The sequence below is a fragment of the Kogia breviceps genome, chromosome 19 (assembly GCF_026419965.1).
Source record: "Kogia breviceps isolate mKogBre1 chromosome 19, mKogBre1 haplotype 1, whole genome shotgun sequence".
In the NCBI taxonomy this organism is placed as follows: Eukaryota; Metazoa; Chordata; class Mammalia; order Artiodactyla; family Physeteridae; genus Kogia; species Kogia breviceps.
Window position 1 is genome coordinate 8,248,553 of NC_081328.1, and position 19,425 is coordinate 8,267,977.

At 52.0% G+C, this 19,425-nt stretch overlaps 1 protein-coding gene across 1 annotated transcript in view; it reads right to left on the reverse strand.

The window, feature by feature from the left end:
• Positions 1–55: 55 nt before the first annotated feature.
• Positions 56–19,425, reverse strand: part of DNAH2 (dynein axonemal heavy chain 2) — a 92,152-nt gene continuing 72,782 nt past the window's right edge. Inside the window, exons 65-87 of the mRNA XM_059048939.2 lie at positions 14,883–15,047; positions 14,060–14,185; positions 13,773–13,921; positions 13,633–13,699; positions 13,350–13,500; positions 12,949–13,097; positions 12,628–12,761; positions 12,322–12,466; positions 12,041–12,240; positions 10,443–10,569; positions 8,767–8,953; positions 8,409–8,557; positions 8,097–8,280; positions 7,667–7,857; positions 2,988–3,179; positions 2,633–2,817; positions 2,188–2,416; positions 1,951–2,102; positions 1,714–1,828; positions 1,044–1,220; positions 869–943; positions 545–695; positions 56–399 (exon numbers count right to left, since the gene is read on the reverse strand). Coding sequence (XP_058904922.1) covers positions 245–399; positions 545–695; positions 869–943; positions 1,044–1,220; positions 1,714–1,828; positions 1,951–2,102; positions 2,188–2,416; positions 2,633–2,817; positions 2,988–3,179; positions 7,667–7,857; positions 8,097–8,280; positions 8,409–8,557; positions 8,767–8,953; positions 10,443–10,569; positions 12,041–12,240; positions 12,322–12,466; positions 12,628–12,761; positions 12,949–13,097; positions 13,350–13,500; positions 13,633–13,699; positions 13,773–13,921; positions 14,060–14,185; positions 14,883–15,047 — 3,555 coding nt within the window. The 3' untranslated portion in view covers positions 56–244. The remainder of the gene's footprint in view (positions 400–544; positions 696–868; positions 944–1,043; positions 1,221–1,713; positions 1,829–1,950; positions 2,103–2,187; positions 2,417–2,632; positions 2,818–2,987; positions 3,180–7,666; positions 7,858–8,096; positions 8,281–8,408; positions 8,558–8,766; positions 8,954–10,442; positions 10,570–12,040; positions 12,241–12,321; positions 12,467–12,627; positions 12,762–12,948; positions 13,098–13,349; positions 13,501–13,632; positions 13,700–13,772; positions 13,922–14,059; positions 14,186–14,882; positions 15,048–19,425) is intronic.

Sequence of the window (19,425 nt, forward strand, 5' to 3'; positions counted from 1 at the left end):
GGCCTGGGCTTCCTCCTTCCCCAAACCCCCAGCATCCCATTGAGAGACTTAAGGCTTGTGGTTGTGGGTGTTTTAATGCACTGAGCTCCAATACAATTCTCCCACCTTTATGGCTAGCACAACCGGACAAATTCAGCCAAGGTCAAGGCCAGAGTGAGGTCCAGCGTCTGTCCGAGGTGCATTATCAGCCTTGGCTTTTAGAGTCCTCGACCCTCCCTCAAGCGGTGAAGAAGGGGAGGTCCTCTCAGTTATCCAGGCTCATGAGTAGAGCAGTGCCCCTCTTGATCCAATGATCAGATGTCATGGTCCCAGAGCGGAGGTCGATGCCAATGACAAACGATGCGCGGTCTGAGCTGCCTGCCCGGTTGGGATAGTAATAGCAGGGACAGGAGTACATGCCTTCGGAAAAGGAGAGGAGAAAGAGTCTGACCCTGGAGCCTCTGGCAGAGCAGGGCAGGAGCAAGTGTGGGGGAGGAGTGGAGCAGAGACTGGGTTAGGATCCAAACTAGGGATGGAGCAGGCAAGCTTGAGGGCACTGTCCCACCCTTGGCACTCTTCTTGCGGCTCTCTGTAGGCCGGAAGTGGATCGTGGGCATGAGGCAGACAAGCTGCATGGGCTCTGCCTCCACCAAGCAGGAGTTCTTCTGGTCCCAGCCAGCACCCTCCAGGTAAAGGCCCCGAACCCAGACACCATCCTGGGGAGACATGGGGGCAGGTTGGGGGGAAATCTAGACCCTCAGTTGCCAGCACCCCTGTCCCGCCACCTCTCCTCCCCTCTCAACCAACTGTTTCCCACCTTTGCTCCCAGCACCCTCCTCCTCCACCAGAACCCCCTCTGCTCGGAACCTCGAGCACATCTGGCTCCCACCTTGGGTGGATACACTAGGTTGCTGTCGTCCACAGTGGAAACAATAAACTCCCAAGAGAGGCTGTCCACTGAAATCTGGGGATTGAAGGCGAGAATAAGGGAGGACCCCCCAGAGAGGAGAGCAGATACATATATCCCCAGCAACCGTCCCCATCACACTTTCCACATTGCTCACATTGTTTTGGCGAGCTGAAGACTGCAGGACAGCAGTGAGGAAGCTGGTGGGAAAGGTGAAGCCAGACAGCCAGAAGATCACAGGAGGCCGTGCGCGGCTGGCCCACAGCTCAAACTGTTCCACACGCATGGCCAAGTCCCGGGTCCATGAAGCCAATGGCTTTTGTGAGGGATATGCCTGGAGGAGGAGAAGGCAGTGTGTGTTTATTCATTCACTTATTCATGCATTCAAATCCTTGTTTCAACCTTGGAGCAGCTATAAGAAGAATATATGCTGTCAGTCCCTGTTCCCCAACCATAGTTTGGCACAGCTCTCCAAAAGCCAACTCCCAGGAAAGAAGCATAAGATGACAACTATTAACAATAGCACCAGTAATACTAACCAGTTACCACCATTAATGAAGCACCTTCTAGCATTGTGCACAGTACAGGGAATCCTTGAAACATCCTTGGAGAGGCTAGGAACTTACCCTGAGTCAGTTTCTAACTAAATAACTTTTCAAAGTCAGTCAGTAAAGGGCAGAGTCAGATTTCAACCTTGAACCTGTCTGGCCCCAAAGCCCAGGCTCACTGCTTTTTGCTATATGCTTCCTGAAAACCAGGAGGTCGCCGGCCCAGGGGTGAAAGGAGAGTTCACTGTAGGATTAGGATCAACAGTAATGTAATCTTGCCTTTCCCCAGAGCGGAGGGACATGGGCATCAAAGATGCAACTGAAAATCTCTTCCAGGCTTGTAGACATGACGATGAGGCCCTGGATGCCTTTTTCTAGGTCTGTCAGTGAGAACCTGAACAGGGTAAGGTGGAGGGTTAGGGATGGTACGGGCCTGGGAGAGCCATCATAGGCAGGGAGTGAAGGCCTTTCCTCGTGCTCCCTCACCACATGCCACAGAACCGCCCTCCATCTTACAGGATGGTCTCCATAAGCTTGTTGTATCTCTGAATCTCCTGGAGAAGCACCACATTGAGTGGGGAGGGGTCCATAGCCAGCAGTTTTCGGGTCCCTTCATAGTCGATCATTTCAGGGATCTTCTGTTTCACATCAGCAGCCAACTCGAGGACCTGCCGAGGCAGGAGCTCTGAGCTCTGAGTGCAGACCCCCTCTTCCTCATTGCTTGCCCTCCCCCAGGTGTCTGTCTGTCCTTACCTTCTCTTCCCGGCTCTGGTCTCCGGCCCTGGTGGGTGTAATCTGGGGTTGCAGGGAAAGCAGAGTCTCAAAGAGAGTTTGTGCCTCAGTGATCTGGGAGGCCACATCTGCATTAGGGTGCTGGCCAAAGGTCTCGGGGGGGTCCACGCCGGGCAACATGCTAATATACTCCTTGTATGAGGCCAGGCTCCCATCCTTGGGGATGAAATAGGTCTCCAGTACTGACAACCTGGGGAGCCACCGCATAATTGTCACTGTGTCGTGGGGACTCTGGGGCTCCCAGGCCAGGCCAAAGGCCCCATTCATCCAACTCCCTGCTCTTGCTGCCCTCCACCCCACCATCCCACCAAGCCTGCCTTCCCCCAACGTCACGTTCTCTCCTCACACACTTCCCCTACCCCCAGTCCTGCCACCTGCCCCCGCCCCATCCAGCACGCCCCCTCACCTGTAGGAGGGGGTTGATAGAGCCTGCTCACAGAAGTAGTCGTTGATGTAGGTGGTGAGCAGGCGCCGGTCCCAGTCATCCGTGACGTGTCCGCCATAGTTGACACCAGCGATGAGGTACTTGAGGGCATCCCAGTGCGTCTCCTCATACTCGTCCAGGTAGAGGCTCAGCAGGTTCTCTGACACCTGTGTGGGGTCCCAGCCCGAGCCCCCAGCCCCACACACAGTTATGGCAGGAACCCTTCCAGGGGCGCTTTAACACAGGCTTCCTGTCGGTGGCTATTCCTTCAGGGCAGCCATGGGGCAGGAAGTGTAAGGGGACAGGGCTGGGATGAGGGACCCTGGTTAGCACAAACCTCAAAGTCGGAGTCATTGAAGCCATAGATGATGTTCCAGCCAAGTTGCAGGAACTTTCTGCGTTCAAGTAACACAGAGTGGAAGAAGCACAGTGCAAACAGCAGCTTCTTATACTTGGAGGGTTTGGAGCAGCGGGAAAACTGTGGTTCTGTCATCAGTTGGTACAGACGGGTCATGTTGGCCTTTAGGCCCTGGGGACAATGAAGTACAGAGGTGGGATGACGTGCATCTTGCTTGGCCCTGCCCCTAGCACCGTCGTGTACAGTTGTGGAGGTTGCTCACTGCACAACGGCACTGGCTGAAGGGATGAGTGGGGGCTGAAATCCAGCCCTTGAGCTGCATGCCAGCATGTGCGCTCATTCACGGGGCTGCGTGCCTTTCTCTAGTTCACACACGGGCACTGTAAGGACTAGTGGCAGCCCTGTCTTCTTGTCTCCGCCCCCCCCCCGCCCTTTGATCCCCTCAACCACGACGTTCTCAATGGCGGGTAGGCCAACTCAATTTGGGAGTGCCAGAAAATACGAACAGAAACATAAACGTGCACTACTGATGAACAAAAAAGTACACAACTATGGGCAAAGGGTCAGTAGATAGTGTCTCATCAAGGGGGAACGTTCTACGTCATTGGATTTATCAGGCTTCATGAACAGGTTGGGATTTGGCCTAAGTCTTACAAATGGGAAGGATGTGATGAGGCTGAGAGGAAGGCCTTAGTTTCCCAGAGATGGGAAGAATTGAAGAAATAAAGGCACAAAGGGGAGATAAAGTGAGAAGAGAAATCTAACTGAAATCAAGTGCAAGTGCTCCGGTGGGGAAAGAATGGCCATGAGCAGATACAGTGCAATAAGAAGGGCAGTTCGAGCCGTTTGAACATGATTCACCAGGTATCCTGGAGCCATTTCTGTCTTAAGTAGGACAGTGATACGCTGAAAGAGTATTTTCAGAAGACTCATATGATGTACAGAACGGAGCAGGGAGAAAACAGAAGTAAGAACATTGGATAGACCAATAACAAAAAGAAAATATAATTTAAAAATACCATTTATAACATCATCAAATTAGGTAAAATACCGTGAAACCACCGTTTCCTAACCACTGGACCACCGGGGAATTCCCTTTACACATCTTTATAGAGAAACTCACAAAACTTTATTGAAATAAAGAATAGGGATTTCCCCGGTGGTGCAGTGGTTTAGAATCTGTCTGCCAATGCAGGGGACACGGGTTCAGTCCCCGGTCCGGGCAGATCCCACATGCTGCAGAGCAACTAAGCCGGCGCGCCACAACTGCTGAAGCCCGCGTGCTGCAACTGCTGAAGCCTGCGCACGTAGAACCTGTGCTCCCCAACAAGAGTAGCCACTGCAACGAGAAGCCCGTGCACCACAACGAAGAGTAACCCCCGCTTGCCGCAGCAAGCCCGTGCGCAGCAACAAAGACCCAATGCAGCCGAAAAAAAAAAAAGGAATGAATGGAGAGACCTACTATACTCATGGATTGGGAGGCTCAATATCCTAAAGACAATGATTTCCCCCAAATTGATCGATACAATTTTTCTGGTGAAAACTTGACAAGCTAGTTCCAAAATTTATGTGGGAGAATAAAAGGTCAGAAATAGCCTGGAGAAGGACATTGGTGAGGGGACTTGCCTTCCCAGCTATCAAGAATTATTATAGGGCTATATAGTAATTAAGACAGTGTACATTGACCCCAGGATAAACAAGTTGACCAGTGAACAGAATAAAGGGCCCAGAAACCCATCTGTATGTATATGACATGACTGGGACATTTAACAAAATTGGAATATATAATACATTTAGATTAAAAGAGTGTATCAATTTACTGAAGTTGGCAACTGTGCTTGCAATTAGATAAGAAAACATTCTTATTCTTAGGACTGAGCCCTTTACGCTGACATACACTGAAGTATGTGGCAGTAAAGGGCCAGGATGCATGCAATGCACTCTCAAATGTTTCAGAAGAAGTATGAGTGAGGAGAGAGCGAAAAACAAAGAGAGATCAAATGATAAGGCGAGTGGGACAAAATGTGAACAACAGGTGAATCTGGGTAACATACACGTGAGGGTTCTTTGTACTATTATTCTTACAACTTTTCTGTACGTTTAAAATTATTTCCAAATAAAATATTTTTAAAACATTGGCCTCTTTGTCAGCTTCCAAAAGAAATCTGGTCGCACCAACTATACCCTGAACATCCTACTTTCTCTGAAGGTTTGGTGGCTCGCAGGAAGGTTCTGCATCACCAGCAAGCAGCATGTCTTCACAGAAGGCTCTCCTGGGCTGAGCTAGAACAAGTCTCTCTCCTCTGGTGACCCAGCCACGGCAGAGCCATCCTCTCTGATTCCTCTCTCCTCCTGGGTTATGCTCAGCTGGTATCATTGCCTCCACGCTCACTGCTTATCATGCCGACCTAAACAGCACCTACCTCAGGGCCAACACATCTCTACCCATCACAGAGGGTGGGGCTCAGCCAACAGAGGACCCACGGGCTACCAAGGCACACAACTCTCTTAGAAGGCGGTAAGAAAGGCTCTTAAAAAATGAACTAAAAAAAAAATAGTTCTGTTTCTTTGGCAACACATTTCTGGACTGTTTGACATTTTTAAATGGGGGTACAGACTACTTTTGTTGGCAGAAAAGAATATAAATAAAAATCAACTTTAAACATATATTTAAAAAAATTAGTGGCGCCATTAACAAAAATGGGATGAGGAGATAATCTACACCGAGGATGACTTGTTTCTTTTGTTTGCTTTTTTCTTTTTTCTGGGATCAGCAGGTAATTTGGACTCACTCAACCCAAGTGAAAGAGGCAGTGGGAATTTATGTTATTATATTTGTCTTTAAAATGAGGAAATAGGAGCAAAGGAAGATTAAAGTGTTTGGCCAGTGTAGTACACTGGCAAAATTGGAATTAGTAGGCACCATCTTGAAACTGTGCACCTCAGACTGGGACTTGAACCCCCGTACCGGGCCTCGAACCCAGCCAAAACCCCGATTGGGACTCAATCCCACGCGGCCAGGACTTGAACCGGGCCAAACCCCACAGTCTTCCAACTGAGATCACACACCTGGTTTCAGGACTTAACAAAGCTCAGGTTCTTGAAGTCTCATCGCAGGAAGAATTTAGTGAGAGACAAAGTGATAGGTAAGAAGTAGATTTATTTAGAGAGAAACACACTCCGCAGACAGAGTGTGGGCCATCTCAGAAGGTGTGAAAGGCCGATGACTTGTTTTGAGAGAGGGGGAGTTATGGTGCTGGTGTGCCGAAAAGAAATGCTTCGTAACCAGATGGAATTCAGACCCGGCAGTGAGTTTGATACTGGAGCCAGAGATGGGGATTGGGGTTGAAATCAGGAAGAGAACAGTTTCTCCATCAACTTGTGAAAGGAGGAAATGTAGAATGAGGACAGGACAGGAGGAGAAAGAAACACGGAAGTAATAAATAATGTGGCAAGAAACAGAGGGGGGACCAGGAGTGTGTGTCAGGGAAACCAGGGAGAGGGACAGTCAACTGTGCCAGCTGCCTCCAGGTGGTCAAAAAGGATTCAATGATGAAAGACATCCGCACACCTGTGCATTCAAGCGGTCCTCATTTATTGAGCACCTACTACACGTGCGTCCCTGTGTTAGTTACAGGATGAGCGAAACAGTGAGGGGGGAAAAAAAGACATGGCCTCTGCCCTCTTCTTGGAGCTTACAGTCTAGAGAAGAACTCAGGCATCAACCAGAATCACACTAATACGTGTAAAATTCCCCACAGTGGGAAGACCAGAGGGAGTGGTGAAGGTTTTAGGAGTGTTACCTAGACATGGAGGTCAGACTCCTCCTGAGAAAGTGCTGGTGGGGCTGAGACCTGAAGGGGCAAAGGAGGGGACGGAGAGGAAAGCAGGGAGGGCAGCACATGGAAAAGTCCCAAGCAGGAGAATACAGGGTCTATCAAGGAAGAAGAACAGAGCAATTTAAAAATCAACGGTGTAGGTAGAGCAAAGAAAGTGAAGGGGAGAGTGGCGAGACCAAGACTGACAAAGCTGGGGAGGTGCCCGCTGGGGCACACAGGCCATGTGAGTAGGGTTTTGATCTTGATTAAAAGCAATGAAAAGCACTAAAATAGTTTTAAGTAGGAGGTACGTGGGTAGGATGCAGCAACCTGATCAGATTTTAAATCTGCAATTCACTGATTGCATTCAATGGTGACCTTGTAATATTGGAGATAAAATTTTCAATAGAGTTGGAGGGAAAGAAGGAGAAAGGCCAGGAAGTGACATCAGGTAAAGAACGTAAGGAAATGTTGGGAGGAGGAAGGGTCTGAAGGGCCCAAGTGCTAGTTATATACACTTTCTTTGCCTCCGTTTCCTACCTGTAAAATGGGGGTGATAGTACTTACCTGATAGGTGTGTGTGTGTGTGTTAAACGGATTAATAGATGTAAAGCACTTAGAACAATGCCTGGCACATAATAACACTCAAGAGATGCTAGCTATTACTATTACGTTCTAAGAGTTTGGCACACAGAAGAGAGAAAGGAGGTGGAATTTTTTAGAGGACAGTAGAATCAATAAAAGCCGTGTTGTTGTTAAGGTTAAACCCCCTCTCTGAGGCCTGCAAGAGGAAAGGTAGGCCGGACGGCACGGTCGCTGCTGGCTGTCGGTCACCCGTACCTTCGGCGGCTCTGTGGTCACCTTGATGCTGGCCTGCAAGATGGAGATGGGGAAGTCTGGGCAGGGGCTGGAGCTGAGCCAGAGGCGGAAGGCAGGGTGTGGGTCCTCCACCTGCAGCTGTCCCACCAGTTTGTCCAGGTTAGGCATCCACGACAGCGACAGGTGGCAGTTGGCCAGGAACACCCAATGTCCTGCAAGGAGTTGCCGGATGCCGCGGGAACCATCCCCTATGCCCCACCTGTCCCCCCCACTTTCCACCTGATTGTGGGTGTGGTGGCTGGGAGAGATGGGCTCCAAATGCTCCGGTGCCACCCCTGGGGCCCTCTGGAGAAGTGGGAGCTGCAGTTACAGCAGGGCGAAGGAGGTGGGAGGTGGTGGTCAGTCGGGCCAGGGACGCAGATGGGGGCAGAAGAACAGGGTGGACACTGACCCTGAAGCACACCCTCTCGGAGGAGCCGGGCCGCGATGGGGGCCTGGCCCTGGCCCAGAGACAGGGCGTGGAAGCGCTGAGCCATGCCTGTGTGCTCTGCGAGCTGCAGCAGGGCACTGGTGGGGTCCACGCCGGGGGACAGGATAAATATGAGTGGGGTCCGCGGGGCTGAGTCTTCCATCACCTGCCGGCGGCACAGGGCGCGGGCTCAGGCGGAAGAGGCCGGGTGAGGCGGTGGGACAGAGACTGAGGCAGTGCGGGCGGCCCACTGGGCCGGGGAGAGGGAGGCGGGAAGGCAACCGAGCCACTGACCAACTTCATGTTCAGCACAGGCGGCTCAGTGAAGCGGGAGCCAAGGTTGGAGGCGATGAAGGAGGTTACGCAGAAGGCCACGCGGTCCTGGCGCAGGGAGCGAACGATCAGCATCCGTTGCATTTCATTGCAGGCGTTCTCCCACTCACCTGCGGGCGAGGTGAAGAATCGCAGGGAGAGCGAGTCGGGAAGGGCAGGGAACGTAAACAAAGGGGCACCTGCAGGAACGCTGGGCCTGGAGGCAGACGCGCCGAGGGAACTTGGGAGAGAGAGGGGAGGAATTCGAGACGGAAGAGCGGGCACGCGGCTGAACGAGGCCCGGAGAGAGGCAGGAGAGGGCGGCCTGGCGCCCAGGCACCTGGCAACATAGCCTTCTCCGGGGTGGCGTTGGTGTACCACAGGTGCCAGTCGCGAGGATACTGTTCGAAGGAGTTCATGAGCCCGTGGAAGTTGGTCAGTTTGTCCAGCTCTGTGATGTTATCCCAGTAGGCGTCTGCGAGCCAGCTGGTACAGGGGTTATCCATTTGGCCCTCGCGATCCAGGGCCTGCGGGGGAGGGTGGCGAGAGAGGAGAAAACGATTGACCGGGAAACACCCCAAAAGAAGCATTATCTCTTTTTTCAAGGTGGAAAAGTCATGATGAGTATTTCAGGAAACAAAATGAAGAAATAAATAAAGGAATCTGAGGTGGATCGGAATCCACCTTTATTGGGGAAATAAGTGGGGTGGCGGGGCCGGGGGGGGGGCGCTAGGTCTCTTAGACGCTGTGCGGAGATGACACAGTCCGAAGTTAGGAAGCGGGCGCCCTCTGGTGGTTACCTGGCGATAATGCCTCCTACCCGGATGATTGCAATTGCAGCCTCACCCTTGAGAGCAGCACAAACTAACCGGTTCACTCTCTCATTTATCCTTTTTTAACAAATATTTGTTGTTCACCAACGATGTGTTTTAAGCACGTGGGACACACCACTGAACAAAACAGACAAACACCTCTGCCCTTGAGGAGCTTATTTTCCAACATGAGACAGCAGATACCGAACCAAAAACATAACAAGTAAATTATCTAGTACGATCAAGGTGGCAGTGCCATGGAAAAAGAGAATAGGTTGAGGAGGATAAGGCAGCTTGGAAGTGCTGGGGAGTAGTCTGAAATACTAAATAAGAGAGTCAAGGAAATCTCAGTGAGGTGAGATTTAAATCAAGACTTGAAGGAGGGGAGGGGGGACAGTTTTCTGGCAGAAGGAACAGCCAGTGCAAAGGCCCTGAGGGTGGGCTATGCCTGCGACAAGAGGAGGCCCATGCAGCTGGAGTGGACGGAGTGTGGAGCTGGGCAGCGGGGGATGACATCAGTGATGGGACATCCATTTTCAAAGAATCTCTCTAGGGGTGGCAGAGGCTCTCGCTAAAATCCAGATGACAGGTGAAGTGAAGGTGGCAAAAGGAACGAAACTGTTGTCCAAGGAGGGTGTGCTGATGGCTCAGGGAACCATGGCATGGTTGGCAGCTTTAAGGGCCCACCCGAGGTGTACGTCATGGATTTAAAGTGAGTCCAGTCGGTGCGGGCATGTTTTTCTCCAGCCAAGCTCAGCTGCATGGGTCCCGCTGGGACAGACGGGAAGGAGAGCTGGATCTTACCAGAGCGGTAGCTTCAGCGAGCAAATGCCACACCGTGCCGGGGGTGAGGGGGGGGGGCGGTGTGCAAAGGGGCTGCGGGTGTCGACAAGGGAGAAAGTGTAACGGTGGCCATGAAATTAGGCTGGGGAAGGAGTGGCCTGAGAGGCAGTGGAAGAGTGGCCAGCTCATACCAACCAGCTGGTCGCAGGTAAGGGGCCCAAAGCCCCACCTGTAAGTCGGGCAAGGAGGCACAAGGCAAGTCACCCCCCGTGGTCCCCCCAGGAGTTTGTCAGGCGCCCGCCCCTGCCAGCATTCCTCCAGGCACACGCTCGCTGGCGCCTCGGGCCTTACCCTCCGGGTCTGGAGTCCATCCCCAGCCCTTGTCCACCCCACCCTCGGATGTGCCCTCCGCTCCACTCACCACGCCCCCGCGCAGAAAGAAGTTGTATTCATCCATGTTGAGTTTGCCGGAAGTCTCCAGGATTTTGGCACACATCTGAAAACTGAACAGCAGCTTGTGGCGCTCGAAAAGGGTGCGGCAGGTGTACCTGGGAGGGGACAGGGGATGGGGGTGAGGGAGGCGGGGTACCCAGCATGAATGCTTCCTGAGAGAGGACCAGACCATCACAGAGCCCTACACAGAAGGAGGGCCTGACTCAGCTTCGAATCCAAACCTCCTGTAAACAGCCAAGCATTCGGGGCACTAGAGAGAGGACGTGGTTTTCCCGGAGTTTCCTCAACAACGACTGGACCCCTGCTATGTGCCAGGTACTCTGCCAGGTCCTGAAGACACAAAGACGAACCAGCACGGTCTCTGTGCTGGAGGAAGTCAGGTAGAGTGGGGAGGACAGGCGAGAGGCCATCGACCACCATAGGACGTGATGAGTCCTAGACAAGGGCGGCGGCCCCCGCCCTGCCTGGAGCGGAGCTGCCCGGAGGTACAGCCGAGTCACCGAGTGATGCGGCAGAGAGGAGAGGGGAGGACGCCAGGGAGAGCTCAGAGCACAAGCGAAGCAGGCAGTGGGGGCGGGAAAACCATGGCGTGCAGGGCGGTCAGCGGTGCTCAGGCAGCCAGCGCAAGGGGGGGAAAGGTGAGGCTGGGAGGCAGGTGGTGGCCAAGGCACGGAGGACGTTGTGGCCACTAGACACGAAACCGCCACCAAAGAGCGTAAGCCGGGAGTGGCATGGCCAGATTTCTGTGTTTGAAAGGCTCACGCTGGCGCCTGCAGGAGGACAGGTTAGAGAGGGACAGACTTGGAGGCAGAAGGACCTGTTGGGAGCCCGTTGGGGAACTCAGAAAGAAAGATCATGGCGGCCTCCACTGAAGTTCAGTCCCGGCACTGGGGAGAGCCGGGTTGGGTGGGGGAACAGTTTGCAGAAAGAATCACGAGCAAAACCTGGTGACTGATGTGAGGGGTGAGGGGCAGCGGAGAGTCAGGAACAGCTCCTGGCTTCTGGCTCGGGTGCCTGGGAGATGGGGGTTGGTGCCGCGCAGGCGTGTGGCCCCGAAGAAAGCGGGAAGATAACGAGTTTGATGTGAAACAAGCTGAACTTGAAGGGTCTGTGGGACGTCCAGGCAGAGGGGTCAGGAACCTCGCTACCCAAAGTGCGAGCCACAGACCAAGAGCCGCAGCTTCACCGGGAGCTTGTTAGAAATGCAGGCTCCCAGGCCCCGGCCCAGACCTACTGAATCTGAGTCTGCGTTTTAACACGATTCCCAGTGCGTCGTGGGCACATGAACCGTTTGAGAAGTGCTGGTATAGGAGACGGTCCTACACACAAGGCTAATGCTCAAGGGAGACCTGAAGAGAGGATACACTGGGAGAGGGACTAGTCAGCCCGTAGATGATGGTTAGAGCCCGACCGCAGACGCCACCCAGGGGAAGTGTGTGCAGAGAGAAGCAGGGGGACCGGAGCGGTGGCACGGGGCAGCACCAAGGCACAAGTAGCAACAGGGGTCGGCGTGGAGCCACTGGGCCTCCCGCCGAGCTCGCGCGGCGCGCGGGGAGGCGCGCGGACCTGTAGACGGCGTAGGTGTGGTACTCGTTCAGGTAGTCGATGCGGGCCTCCAGCTTGTTGCTGCGATGGCTCTTGTCGATGCTGAGGATGAAGAGGTTGATGTAGGCGTCCAGCGAGAACTGGTACATGGGGTCAATGTGGCCCATGTTGTTGAGCACGAAGAACAGCACCGAGGCCCTCTGGGCGCACGGGCGGTAAGCCTGCGGAGGGGGCGGAGTCAGGGCCGGAGGGGCGGAGCCTCGGGCAAGGAGGGCGCTGGGCCGGAGGGCGCAGGGGCTCACCTCGCGAGCCAGGTCGATGTTGCTCTCCGTGGTTTCGCTCGTCTCCAGCTGCTCTGTCACCTCCGTGGCGGTTATCTTGGAGGTCCGCAGGGTGTTCACCAGCTGCACGTCGTCCAGAAGGGAGCCTGTGGCCTCGTTCAGCAGCCTGGAGGGAAGCCAAGAGGCACGTGGGTGGAGAGGCTTTAGGGGTACTGGGCTGGGGTGGGGGGGTGGGGAGAGGCCCCCCCCCCCCATCAGCCCCCCGGGGCTGTAGTCAGGCCTGCGAGCAGACCAGCGGGCCGCGGGTCGGGGCAGGCAAGGTCTCACCGAAGGATCTCGTCCTCCAGCTGCTTGAGCTTCCTCTTGCCGGCGGCGATGTTGGTGACCAGGGAGCCCTTTTGCTCCTCCAGCTCCGGCCGCTCCCTCCGGACCACGACGCCCAGCAGTTGGGCCTCCAGGCCCTGGGATCGCCAGGACTCGTGGTGAGAATCCCACTGCGGTGACCTTTACCCGTTTCTTCCCTTTACCCCTCTTCACGCCCCGCATCTGCAGCTGCCCGACACAATCTTAGCCTTTTCTCAATCCTGCCGGACTCTACAGCCCTTCCGGGTTCACCCTAGTTCGGTCTAGGCATCAGCCCCCACCCACCTGTTCTTTGACAGCAAAGTTGACAATGGTGGTCTTGGCTGAGGTCTCTGGGCTGTAGTGGGGGTTGGAGAGCTTGGTGGTGATGTAGAATCGGAAATTGGTATCGTATTCCACCTCCTTATCTCCGATGCACATCAGCAGCCGACCCCCTGCACCCACAGGAGGGTCAAGGGCAAGGACCCCACGTGACCAGGTGTGGGCTGACCCGTTGTTCCCCAACTGGAATCCAGTAGCAGTGACTCAGCCTACCCTAATGTCCCCAGCCCAGGGCTGTCTGAATACAGGGACGGGTAAGTAGAGGACAGAGCCAAAGACCCAGCCCTTTCTTCCCCTGTGTCCGACTCAGCTGGGCTCTAGGATTTGTCCTCCAGACCAACCCCACAATAAACCTGGGCCCTCACCAGTTCGAGCTACAGATTTGTTGAGCACAGGGTTGAGCGTGGGGTCCAGATATTCCTGCACGTTCTGGAGCAGTACTGGGTGTCCAAACTGGATGGCCTTTTCTAGGACTTGAAGGTAATCACTCATCTGCAGATCGATGATCTGTAGGCCCTAGAGAGCAAGGGAAAATATGCAAGAAATGCTGCAGGTTAAAGGGGGGTAATGGCCTAAGGGAAGGACCTCAGGAAGAGTTAGGCTTGGGAAGAGAATCTAAGGGGACGAATCAGTCCCCCAGCCTTATACCTGACTTCCTTCCATGTTCTTGATCCACTTCAGGGCCTGGGCCTGGGGATCAATCATGAGTGCCCACCTGAAGGAGGAAGCGCGAGTCAGAAGACAGGCTCTTCCCTAACTCAGCCCTGTGCTCCCAGCAGCATCCTTACCTGTTGCCACGGGTGACAATGATGCCGTTCTCGGTGGAGAAGGCATCCGAGGGCAACCCTTGGATGTTCCAGTCGTGAACTTTGGTAGGATTGGACAGGAATTTATCAAAGGCGAAGTGGGGTGAGCAAGGAACTTGCAGCTCCAAGATCTGGGTGAGAAGAGCCCTGAGCTTCAGCCTGGAGATCTGAGCCCAGCACCCCTGCCCCTTCCCGACATCTCTGTTACTCCCAAAGGCCACAATCTCAGAGCCCACGAGCTCACTCGTCACGCCTAAGCCCTGCCTCACCTTCCTGATCCAGATTTGGTTGACGATCTCATCCCGGTAGTTGGTCAGGAAGGGTCCCATGTAGGACAGGAAGGCAGCTGCCAGGAGACAGTCTCCCACCAGGTAGCCCAGATCCCCCTCCAGGCCCTGGAGGACAGCAGGGGAGGTATAAGGCTGCCTGGGCCCCCAGCCTGGAGACACCTGGTCTGCTCTGAAGGCACTCTCCTCTGGACACTATCCAGATCAGAGAGAGTCTTTGCCTCTCCTAGACGCTTGCACCCTGAGAACTCGAACCTACTCTCACAGCTTTGGAGTTCCCCATCTTTTTTTCCCTTTTCTTCATATTTGGGCCACGCCATGTGGCTCAGAGGAATCTCAGTTCCCCAACCAGGGATCAAAGCCGGGCCATGGCAGTGATAGTGCCGAAACCTAACCACTAGGCCACCAGGGAACTCCCTTGAGTTCCCCATCTTTAACAGCAATGTTTATTTCTCATGATAAGGCCTAACCCTCTTGTGAAGCCAGGAGCTCACCGAGGGTAGAGACAAGATGCCCCAGGTCGGTTTCAATCAGGCCAGTGGGCTATGTCAAGGGTCCTCGGTGTGTGCTTTCCAGCCCTACCTAAACACAGAAGCAGGTCCCCCATGGTACAGAAAGTCTCTCCTTCTACTATTCTCACCGAATGTGAGGAGGTGGAGGGGAAGAACTCCCATGCCCCATTCTTGGATGTCCCTACACCCAAGTATCCCCATTTCCCCTGCCTGGCCCTCAACCTAAGCGGGACGGGAGCTCTTGGCACTGGTGCGCAGGGAAGAAGGATAGCCAGGTGGTGCAATGCTCTCACCTTCACCGTCTCCTCCCATCGGGCCCTCTCGCCAGCCAACCCAGACACCAGCATCCCGGCTCGTTCCAGCTTCACCTCCATCTCCTTGGACTTCTTGCGAAGCTCCTCCTTCTGTCCCAGCTTCTCATCGTACTGTTTCTTCAGCATCTCCAGTTTCTCGGCCACCTGGGAGGGATCAGAGTACAGGGATCAAACACAGGGCTTGAGGCCAGATTGTTCTGGCTTCGGATCACCAGTCTGCCGGGTTGTGGGAAAATGAACCTCGGGGAAAATGATCTCTTTGAGCCTGTTTCCTCACGTGCAAAGTAAGAACAATCAACACCTGCCCTCCAGGGTTGTTGTGAGGAGAAAAACCAGATCAACTATGTGTGATACGTTGCGTTTTCTTTCCCATCCCTCCACCACCCTTTCCTTGAGCCCGGAAACTACTTGGTGACAGACTCGGACCTCTCGTAGCATAGTGATAAAGTACACAGGATGTTTTGGCAAGACAGGACCAGATCGCACAGAAATAACCGCCACTCCGTGCCAGAGGCCACACCTAAGGTGAGACCTTGAGAGAGGAAGGAGTTAGAATGAACCCAGGAGCTGTGGAGGCCTCGAGGAAGAGGGGGTCCACGCAGGAAAAAGGCCCAGGTCCGAGGTCCCACCGAAGATGGGACCTGGGAAGAGCCTTACCTCTTAGAGAAGCCTCCCTCACCTTGACTCATTGCCACCCTGTGGGCTCTGCTGAGGTGGGAATATATCACTCAAATCTTTTTTTTTCTTTTGGGCCGTGCCGTGTGGCTTGGGGTACCTTAGTTCCCGGACCAGGGATTGAACCCGTGCCCTCGGCAGTGAAAGCACAGAGTCCTACCCACTGCACTGCCAGGGAACTCCCTATCACTCAAATCCAAAGTCAAGAACTGACTGTGCGGTGATTGTTTTGTAATGTTTAGAAATATCGAATCGCCATGTTGTGCACCTGCAACGAACATAGTGTTGTAGGTCAATTATACTTCAAACAAACAAACGTGAAAAAGAAATCAGATTTGTGATTACCAAAGGCAAAGACAGGGGGTGGGGGAGAGGAATTGGATGAGGCAATCAAAAGGTACACACTTCCCGTTATAAACTAAATAAGTATTAGGGATGTAATGAACATGATTAATATAATTACACTACTGTATGTTGTATATGAAAGTTGTTAAGAGAGCAAATCCTGAGTTCTCATCACAAGGAAAAAGTTTTTCTTCTTTTTCTTTTCTTTTGCCTCTATATGAGATGATAGATGCTCACTAAACTTACTGTGATCATCATTTCATGATGTATGTAAGTTAAATCAATGTGCTGTACACCTTAAACTTATACAGTGCTGTTATGTCAATTACATCTCAATAAAACTGGAAGGAAAAAAAAAAACAAGAACTGAGTCTTTTCCAGGACCCGCTACGTGTGCCTGACTGGCGAACAGTCATCGTGTCTGTGAACACACCGTGTCACGTGTTCTCTTCATGAAGAGGAACGGGGGGGCTGGCCTTACACTAAGTGCCCGCCACACAGCGTGCACAGGACAAACATTAGTTCTCTTTCCTGCTGCAGCCCCACTGGGAGAGGCAGTCTGCAGCAGTGCAAAGAGTGCTCAGATCATTGCCCCACTTTACTGAGTGACGGCTGTACGGATAAATGTGCGTTGTAGCACGACGCCTACTGTGTAGTAAGCAAGCAGGACCTGGGCTCAGCTATTGAGGTTGACCTCCAAGAACTTGGGAATGGGAAAGGTAGCTCTCCAAGGAATATTTTTTAAGGCAAAGTGGAGATTCAAAATGTCACCCTTGAGTGACGGGATGGCTTATAGGTCAAGCCTTGGTAGGAATCTGTTGGAAGGCATTAGCATCTAAAGAAAGAAGGTGTCACTCAGTGATCAGCTGGGCCACTTGGAGGCTGGGGACCTACAGGGAAATGTAGGTCCCCTTGCACATGCGTGTTGGGTTATCTGGCAGGCTCTACCGCGTGACCCCTGTCACCAGGTTCACGCGACCACCTCCGTGCGCTGAGGCCGTGCTCATCAGCTACACTCTGATTATAATTTGGCTTCCCATGGAGACTGGTCTCTGGGGAGGCAGCCAGCCCACGTGACGGATCTATATTTCATTATTTATTTTGCATGTGGTGTTGTCTTCACTGTTTTTATTTTTCATGCAAGAAATATATGCACAAGGTTAAAAACCTAAATAATATAATAAAAGGGGTTATAATGAAAAGCAACGGTCCTCTAGCCCACTTTTCCTACTCAGTCCCATCCTTCAGTAGCAAATTATTTTTTAACCATTCCTCTTTTTATTTCTTCTGGTAATTACTTCCATATCTCTGACTATTACGCTTATGCCGCTACTATACACATATATATACATACACACAGTTTTAAAATTTTTGCAGTTTTAACCTTTTTTAAATTAAAAATTATTATGAAACATTTCAAACCTAGACAAAAGACTAATATAAGCAATACCTATATACCCATCACCTAGATTTAACAGTTGTTAACATTTTGCTATATTTATTCCATCAACTTGTTTTTTGCCAAAGTATATTAAATTGCAAACTCATGACATTTCAACCTTAAATACCTCATAAGGCATCTCTTTTTTAAAAAAGGACATAATCATAGCATCATTATCACCCTAACATCATCTTTATCTTTTTCTGAAAATAACTTTTCCCATTTATGTCTTTTTTTTATACTATTGAAATTTTATTTTTTTCAAGAAACAGGATTTTATAATAATTTCTTTTGCTGTGTAATACAGTTTTTATATTGTATGATGTTTTCTTCTTTCTTTTAAACATCTTTATTGAGGTATAATTTTGAATAGTGAATATGTTTCACATGAATCAACATTCTGAAGGAACGAAAACGTATACAGTGAAGGGTCATTCTTCCTCCTACTCCTGACCCCAGCCCCCAGCCCCAGCCTGAGAGAGAACCACTATCGCCAGTTTCTTTTCTTTTCTTTTCTAAATTTATGTTTGGCTGCACTGGGTCTTCGTTTTTGCACGAGAGCTTTCTCTAGTTGCGGCGAGCGGGGGCTACTCTTCTTTGCCGTGTGCGGGCTTCTCATTGCAGCGGCTTCTCTCGTTGCAGAGCATGGGCCCTAGGCGTGCAGGTTTAGAATGTGGCATGTGGGATATTCCAGGACCAGGGATCGAACCTGTGTCCCCTGCGTTGGCAGGCGGATTCTTAACCACTGCGCCACCATGGAAGCCCTGTCACCAGTTTCTAGTGTAGGTTTCCAGACAGAGTCCACCAATAGTAAAGAGAATGTAAGCACTGTGAGGGCAGCATCATGTTCACCACTGAATCCTTAGACCTTGGGTAGTGCCCAGCACACAATAAATATTTCTTGAACGGATGAATTTTTTTCAAAAAGATAAACGGTAACGTTCAATAGCACTGTTTTGTACTTCATTATTTTTTCTATATAAATTTATTTATTTGTTTATTTTTGGCTGCATTGGGTCTTCGTTGCGGTGCGCGGGCTTCTTATTGCGGTGGCTTCTCTTATTGCGGAGCACAGGCTCTAGGCACGCGGGCTTTGGTAGTTGTGGCTCGCGGGCTCAGTAGTTGTGGCGCGCCGGCCTAGTTGCTCAGCGGCATGTGGGATCTTCCCAGACCAGGGCTCGAACCCGTGTCCCCTGCATTGGGAGGTGGATTCTTAACCACTGCGCCACCAGGGAAGCCTCTGAGTGAAAGTCTTTAAGCCAACCCTGTGATATTCTGACCTTGGCAGGTGGCTGCAGCTTTTTCCATGGGTGAGTGGCTATTTCTATAGAGGCAGGATGTTTGAAGGAGGGCAACTTCTAGGAAACTGGACTTGGGCAGAGGAAAGATGTAGTCTGCAAGGGTGGCCTTAATTAAGAATATTGAAGTGGGCTTCCCTGGTGGCGCAGTGGTTAAGAATCCACCTGCCAATGCAGGGGACACGGGTCTGAGCTCTGGTCCGGGAAGATCCCACGTGCCGCGAAGCAACTAAACCCGTGCACCACAACTATTGAGCCTGCGCTCTAGAGCCCGTGAGACACAACTACTGAAGTCCGTGCGCCTAGAGCCTGTGCTCCACAACAAGAGAAGCCACCGCAATGAGAAGCCCGCGCACCACAATGAAGAGTAGCCCCTGCTCTCCGCAACTACGGAAAGCCCACGCACAGCAATGAAGACCCAACGCGGCCAAAAATAAATAAATAAATATATTATTTTTTAAAAAAAGATAGCATCAACCAAGTTAGAGGGCAGGTGAAGATGAAAAACTTGGAAGCAATGAATCTGTCTTTCCAAAAGGGAAATGGTTAAATAAATGATGGTCTACCAAAAAAAAAAAAAAAGACTTCCTTGGTGGTCCAGTGGTTAAGACTCTGCGCTTCCACTGCAGGGGGCACAGGTTCAAAGCCAGGTCAGGGAACTAAGATCCTGCAAGCTGCGTGGCACGGCCATTTAAAAAAAGAAAAATGATGGTCTAGCTATCTACTGGCATAACATGCAGCAGTAAAAAGAAAGCAGGATCTC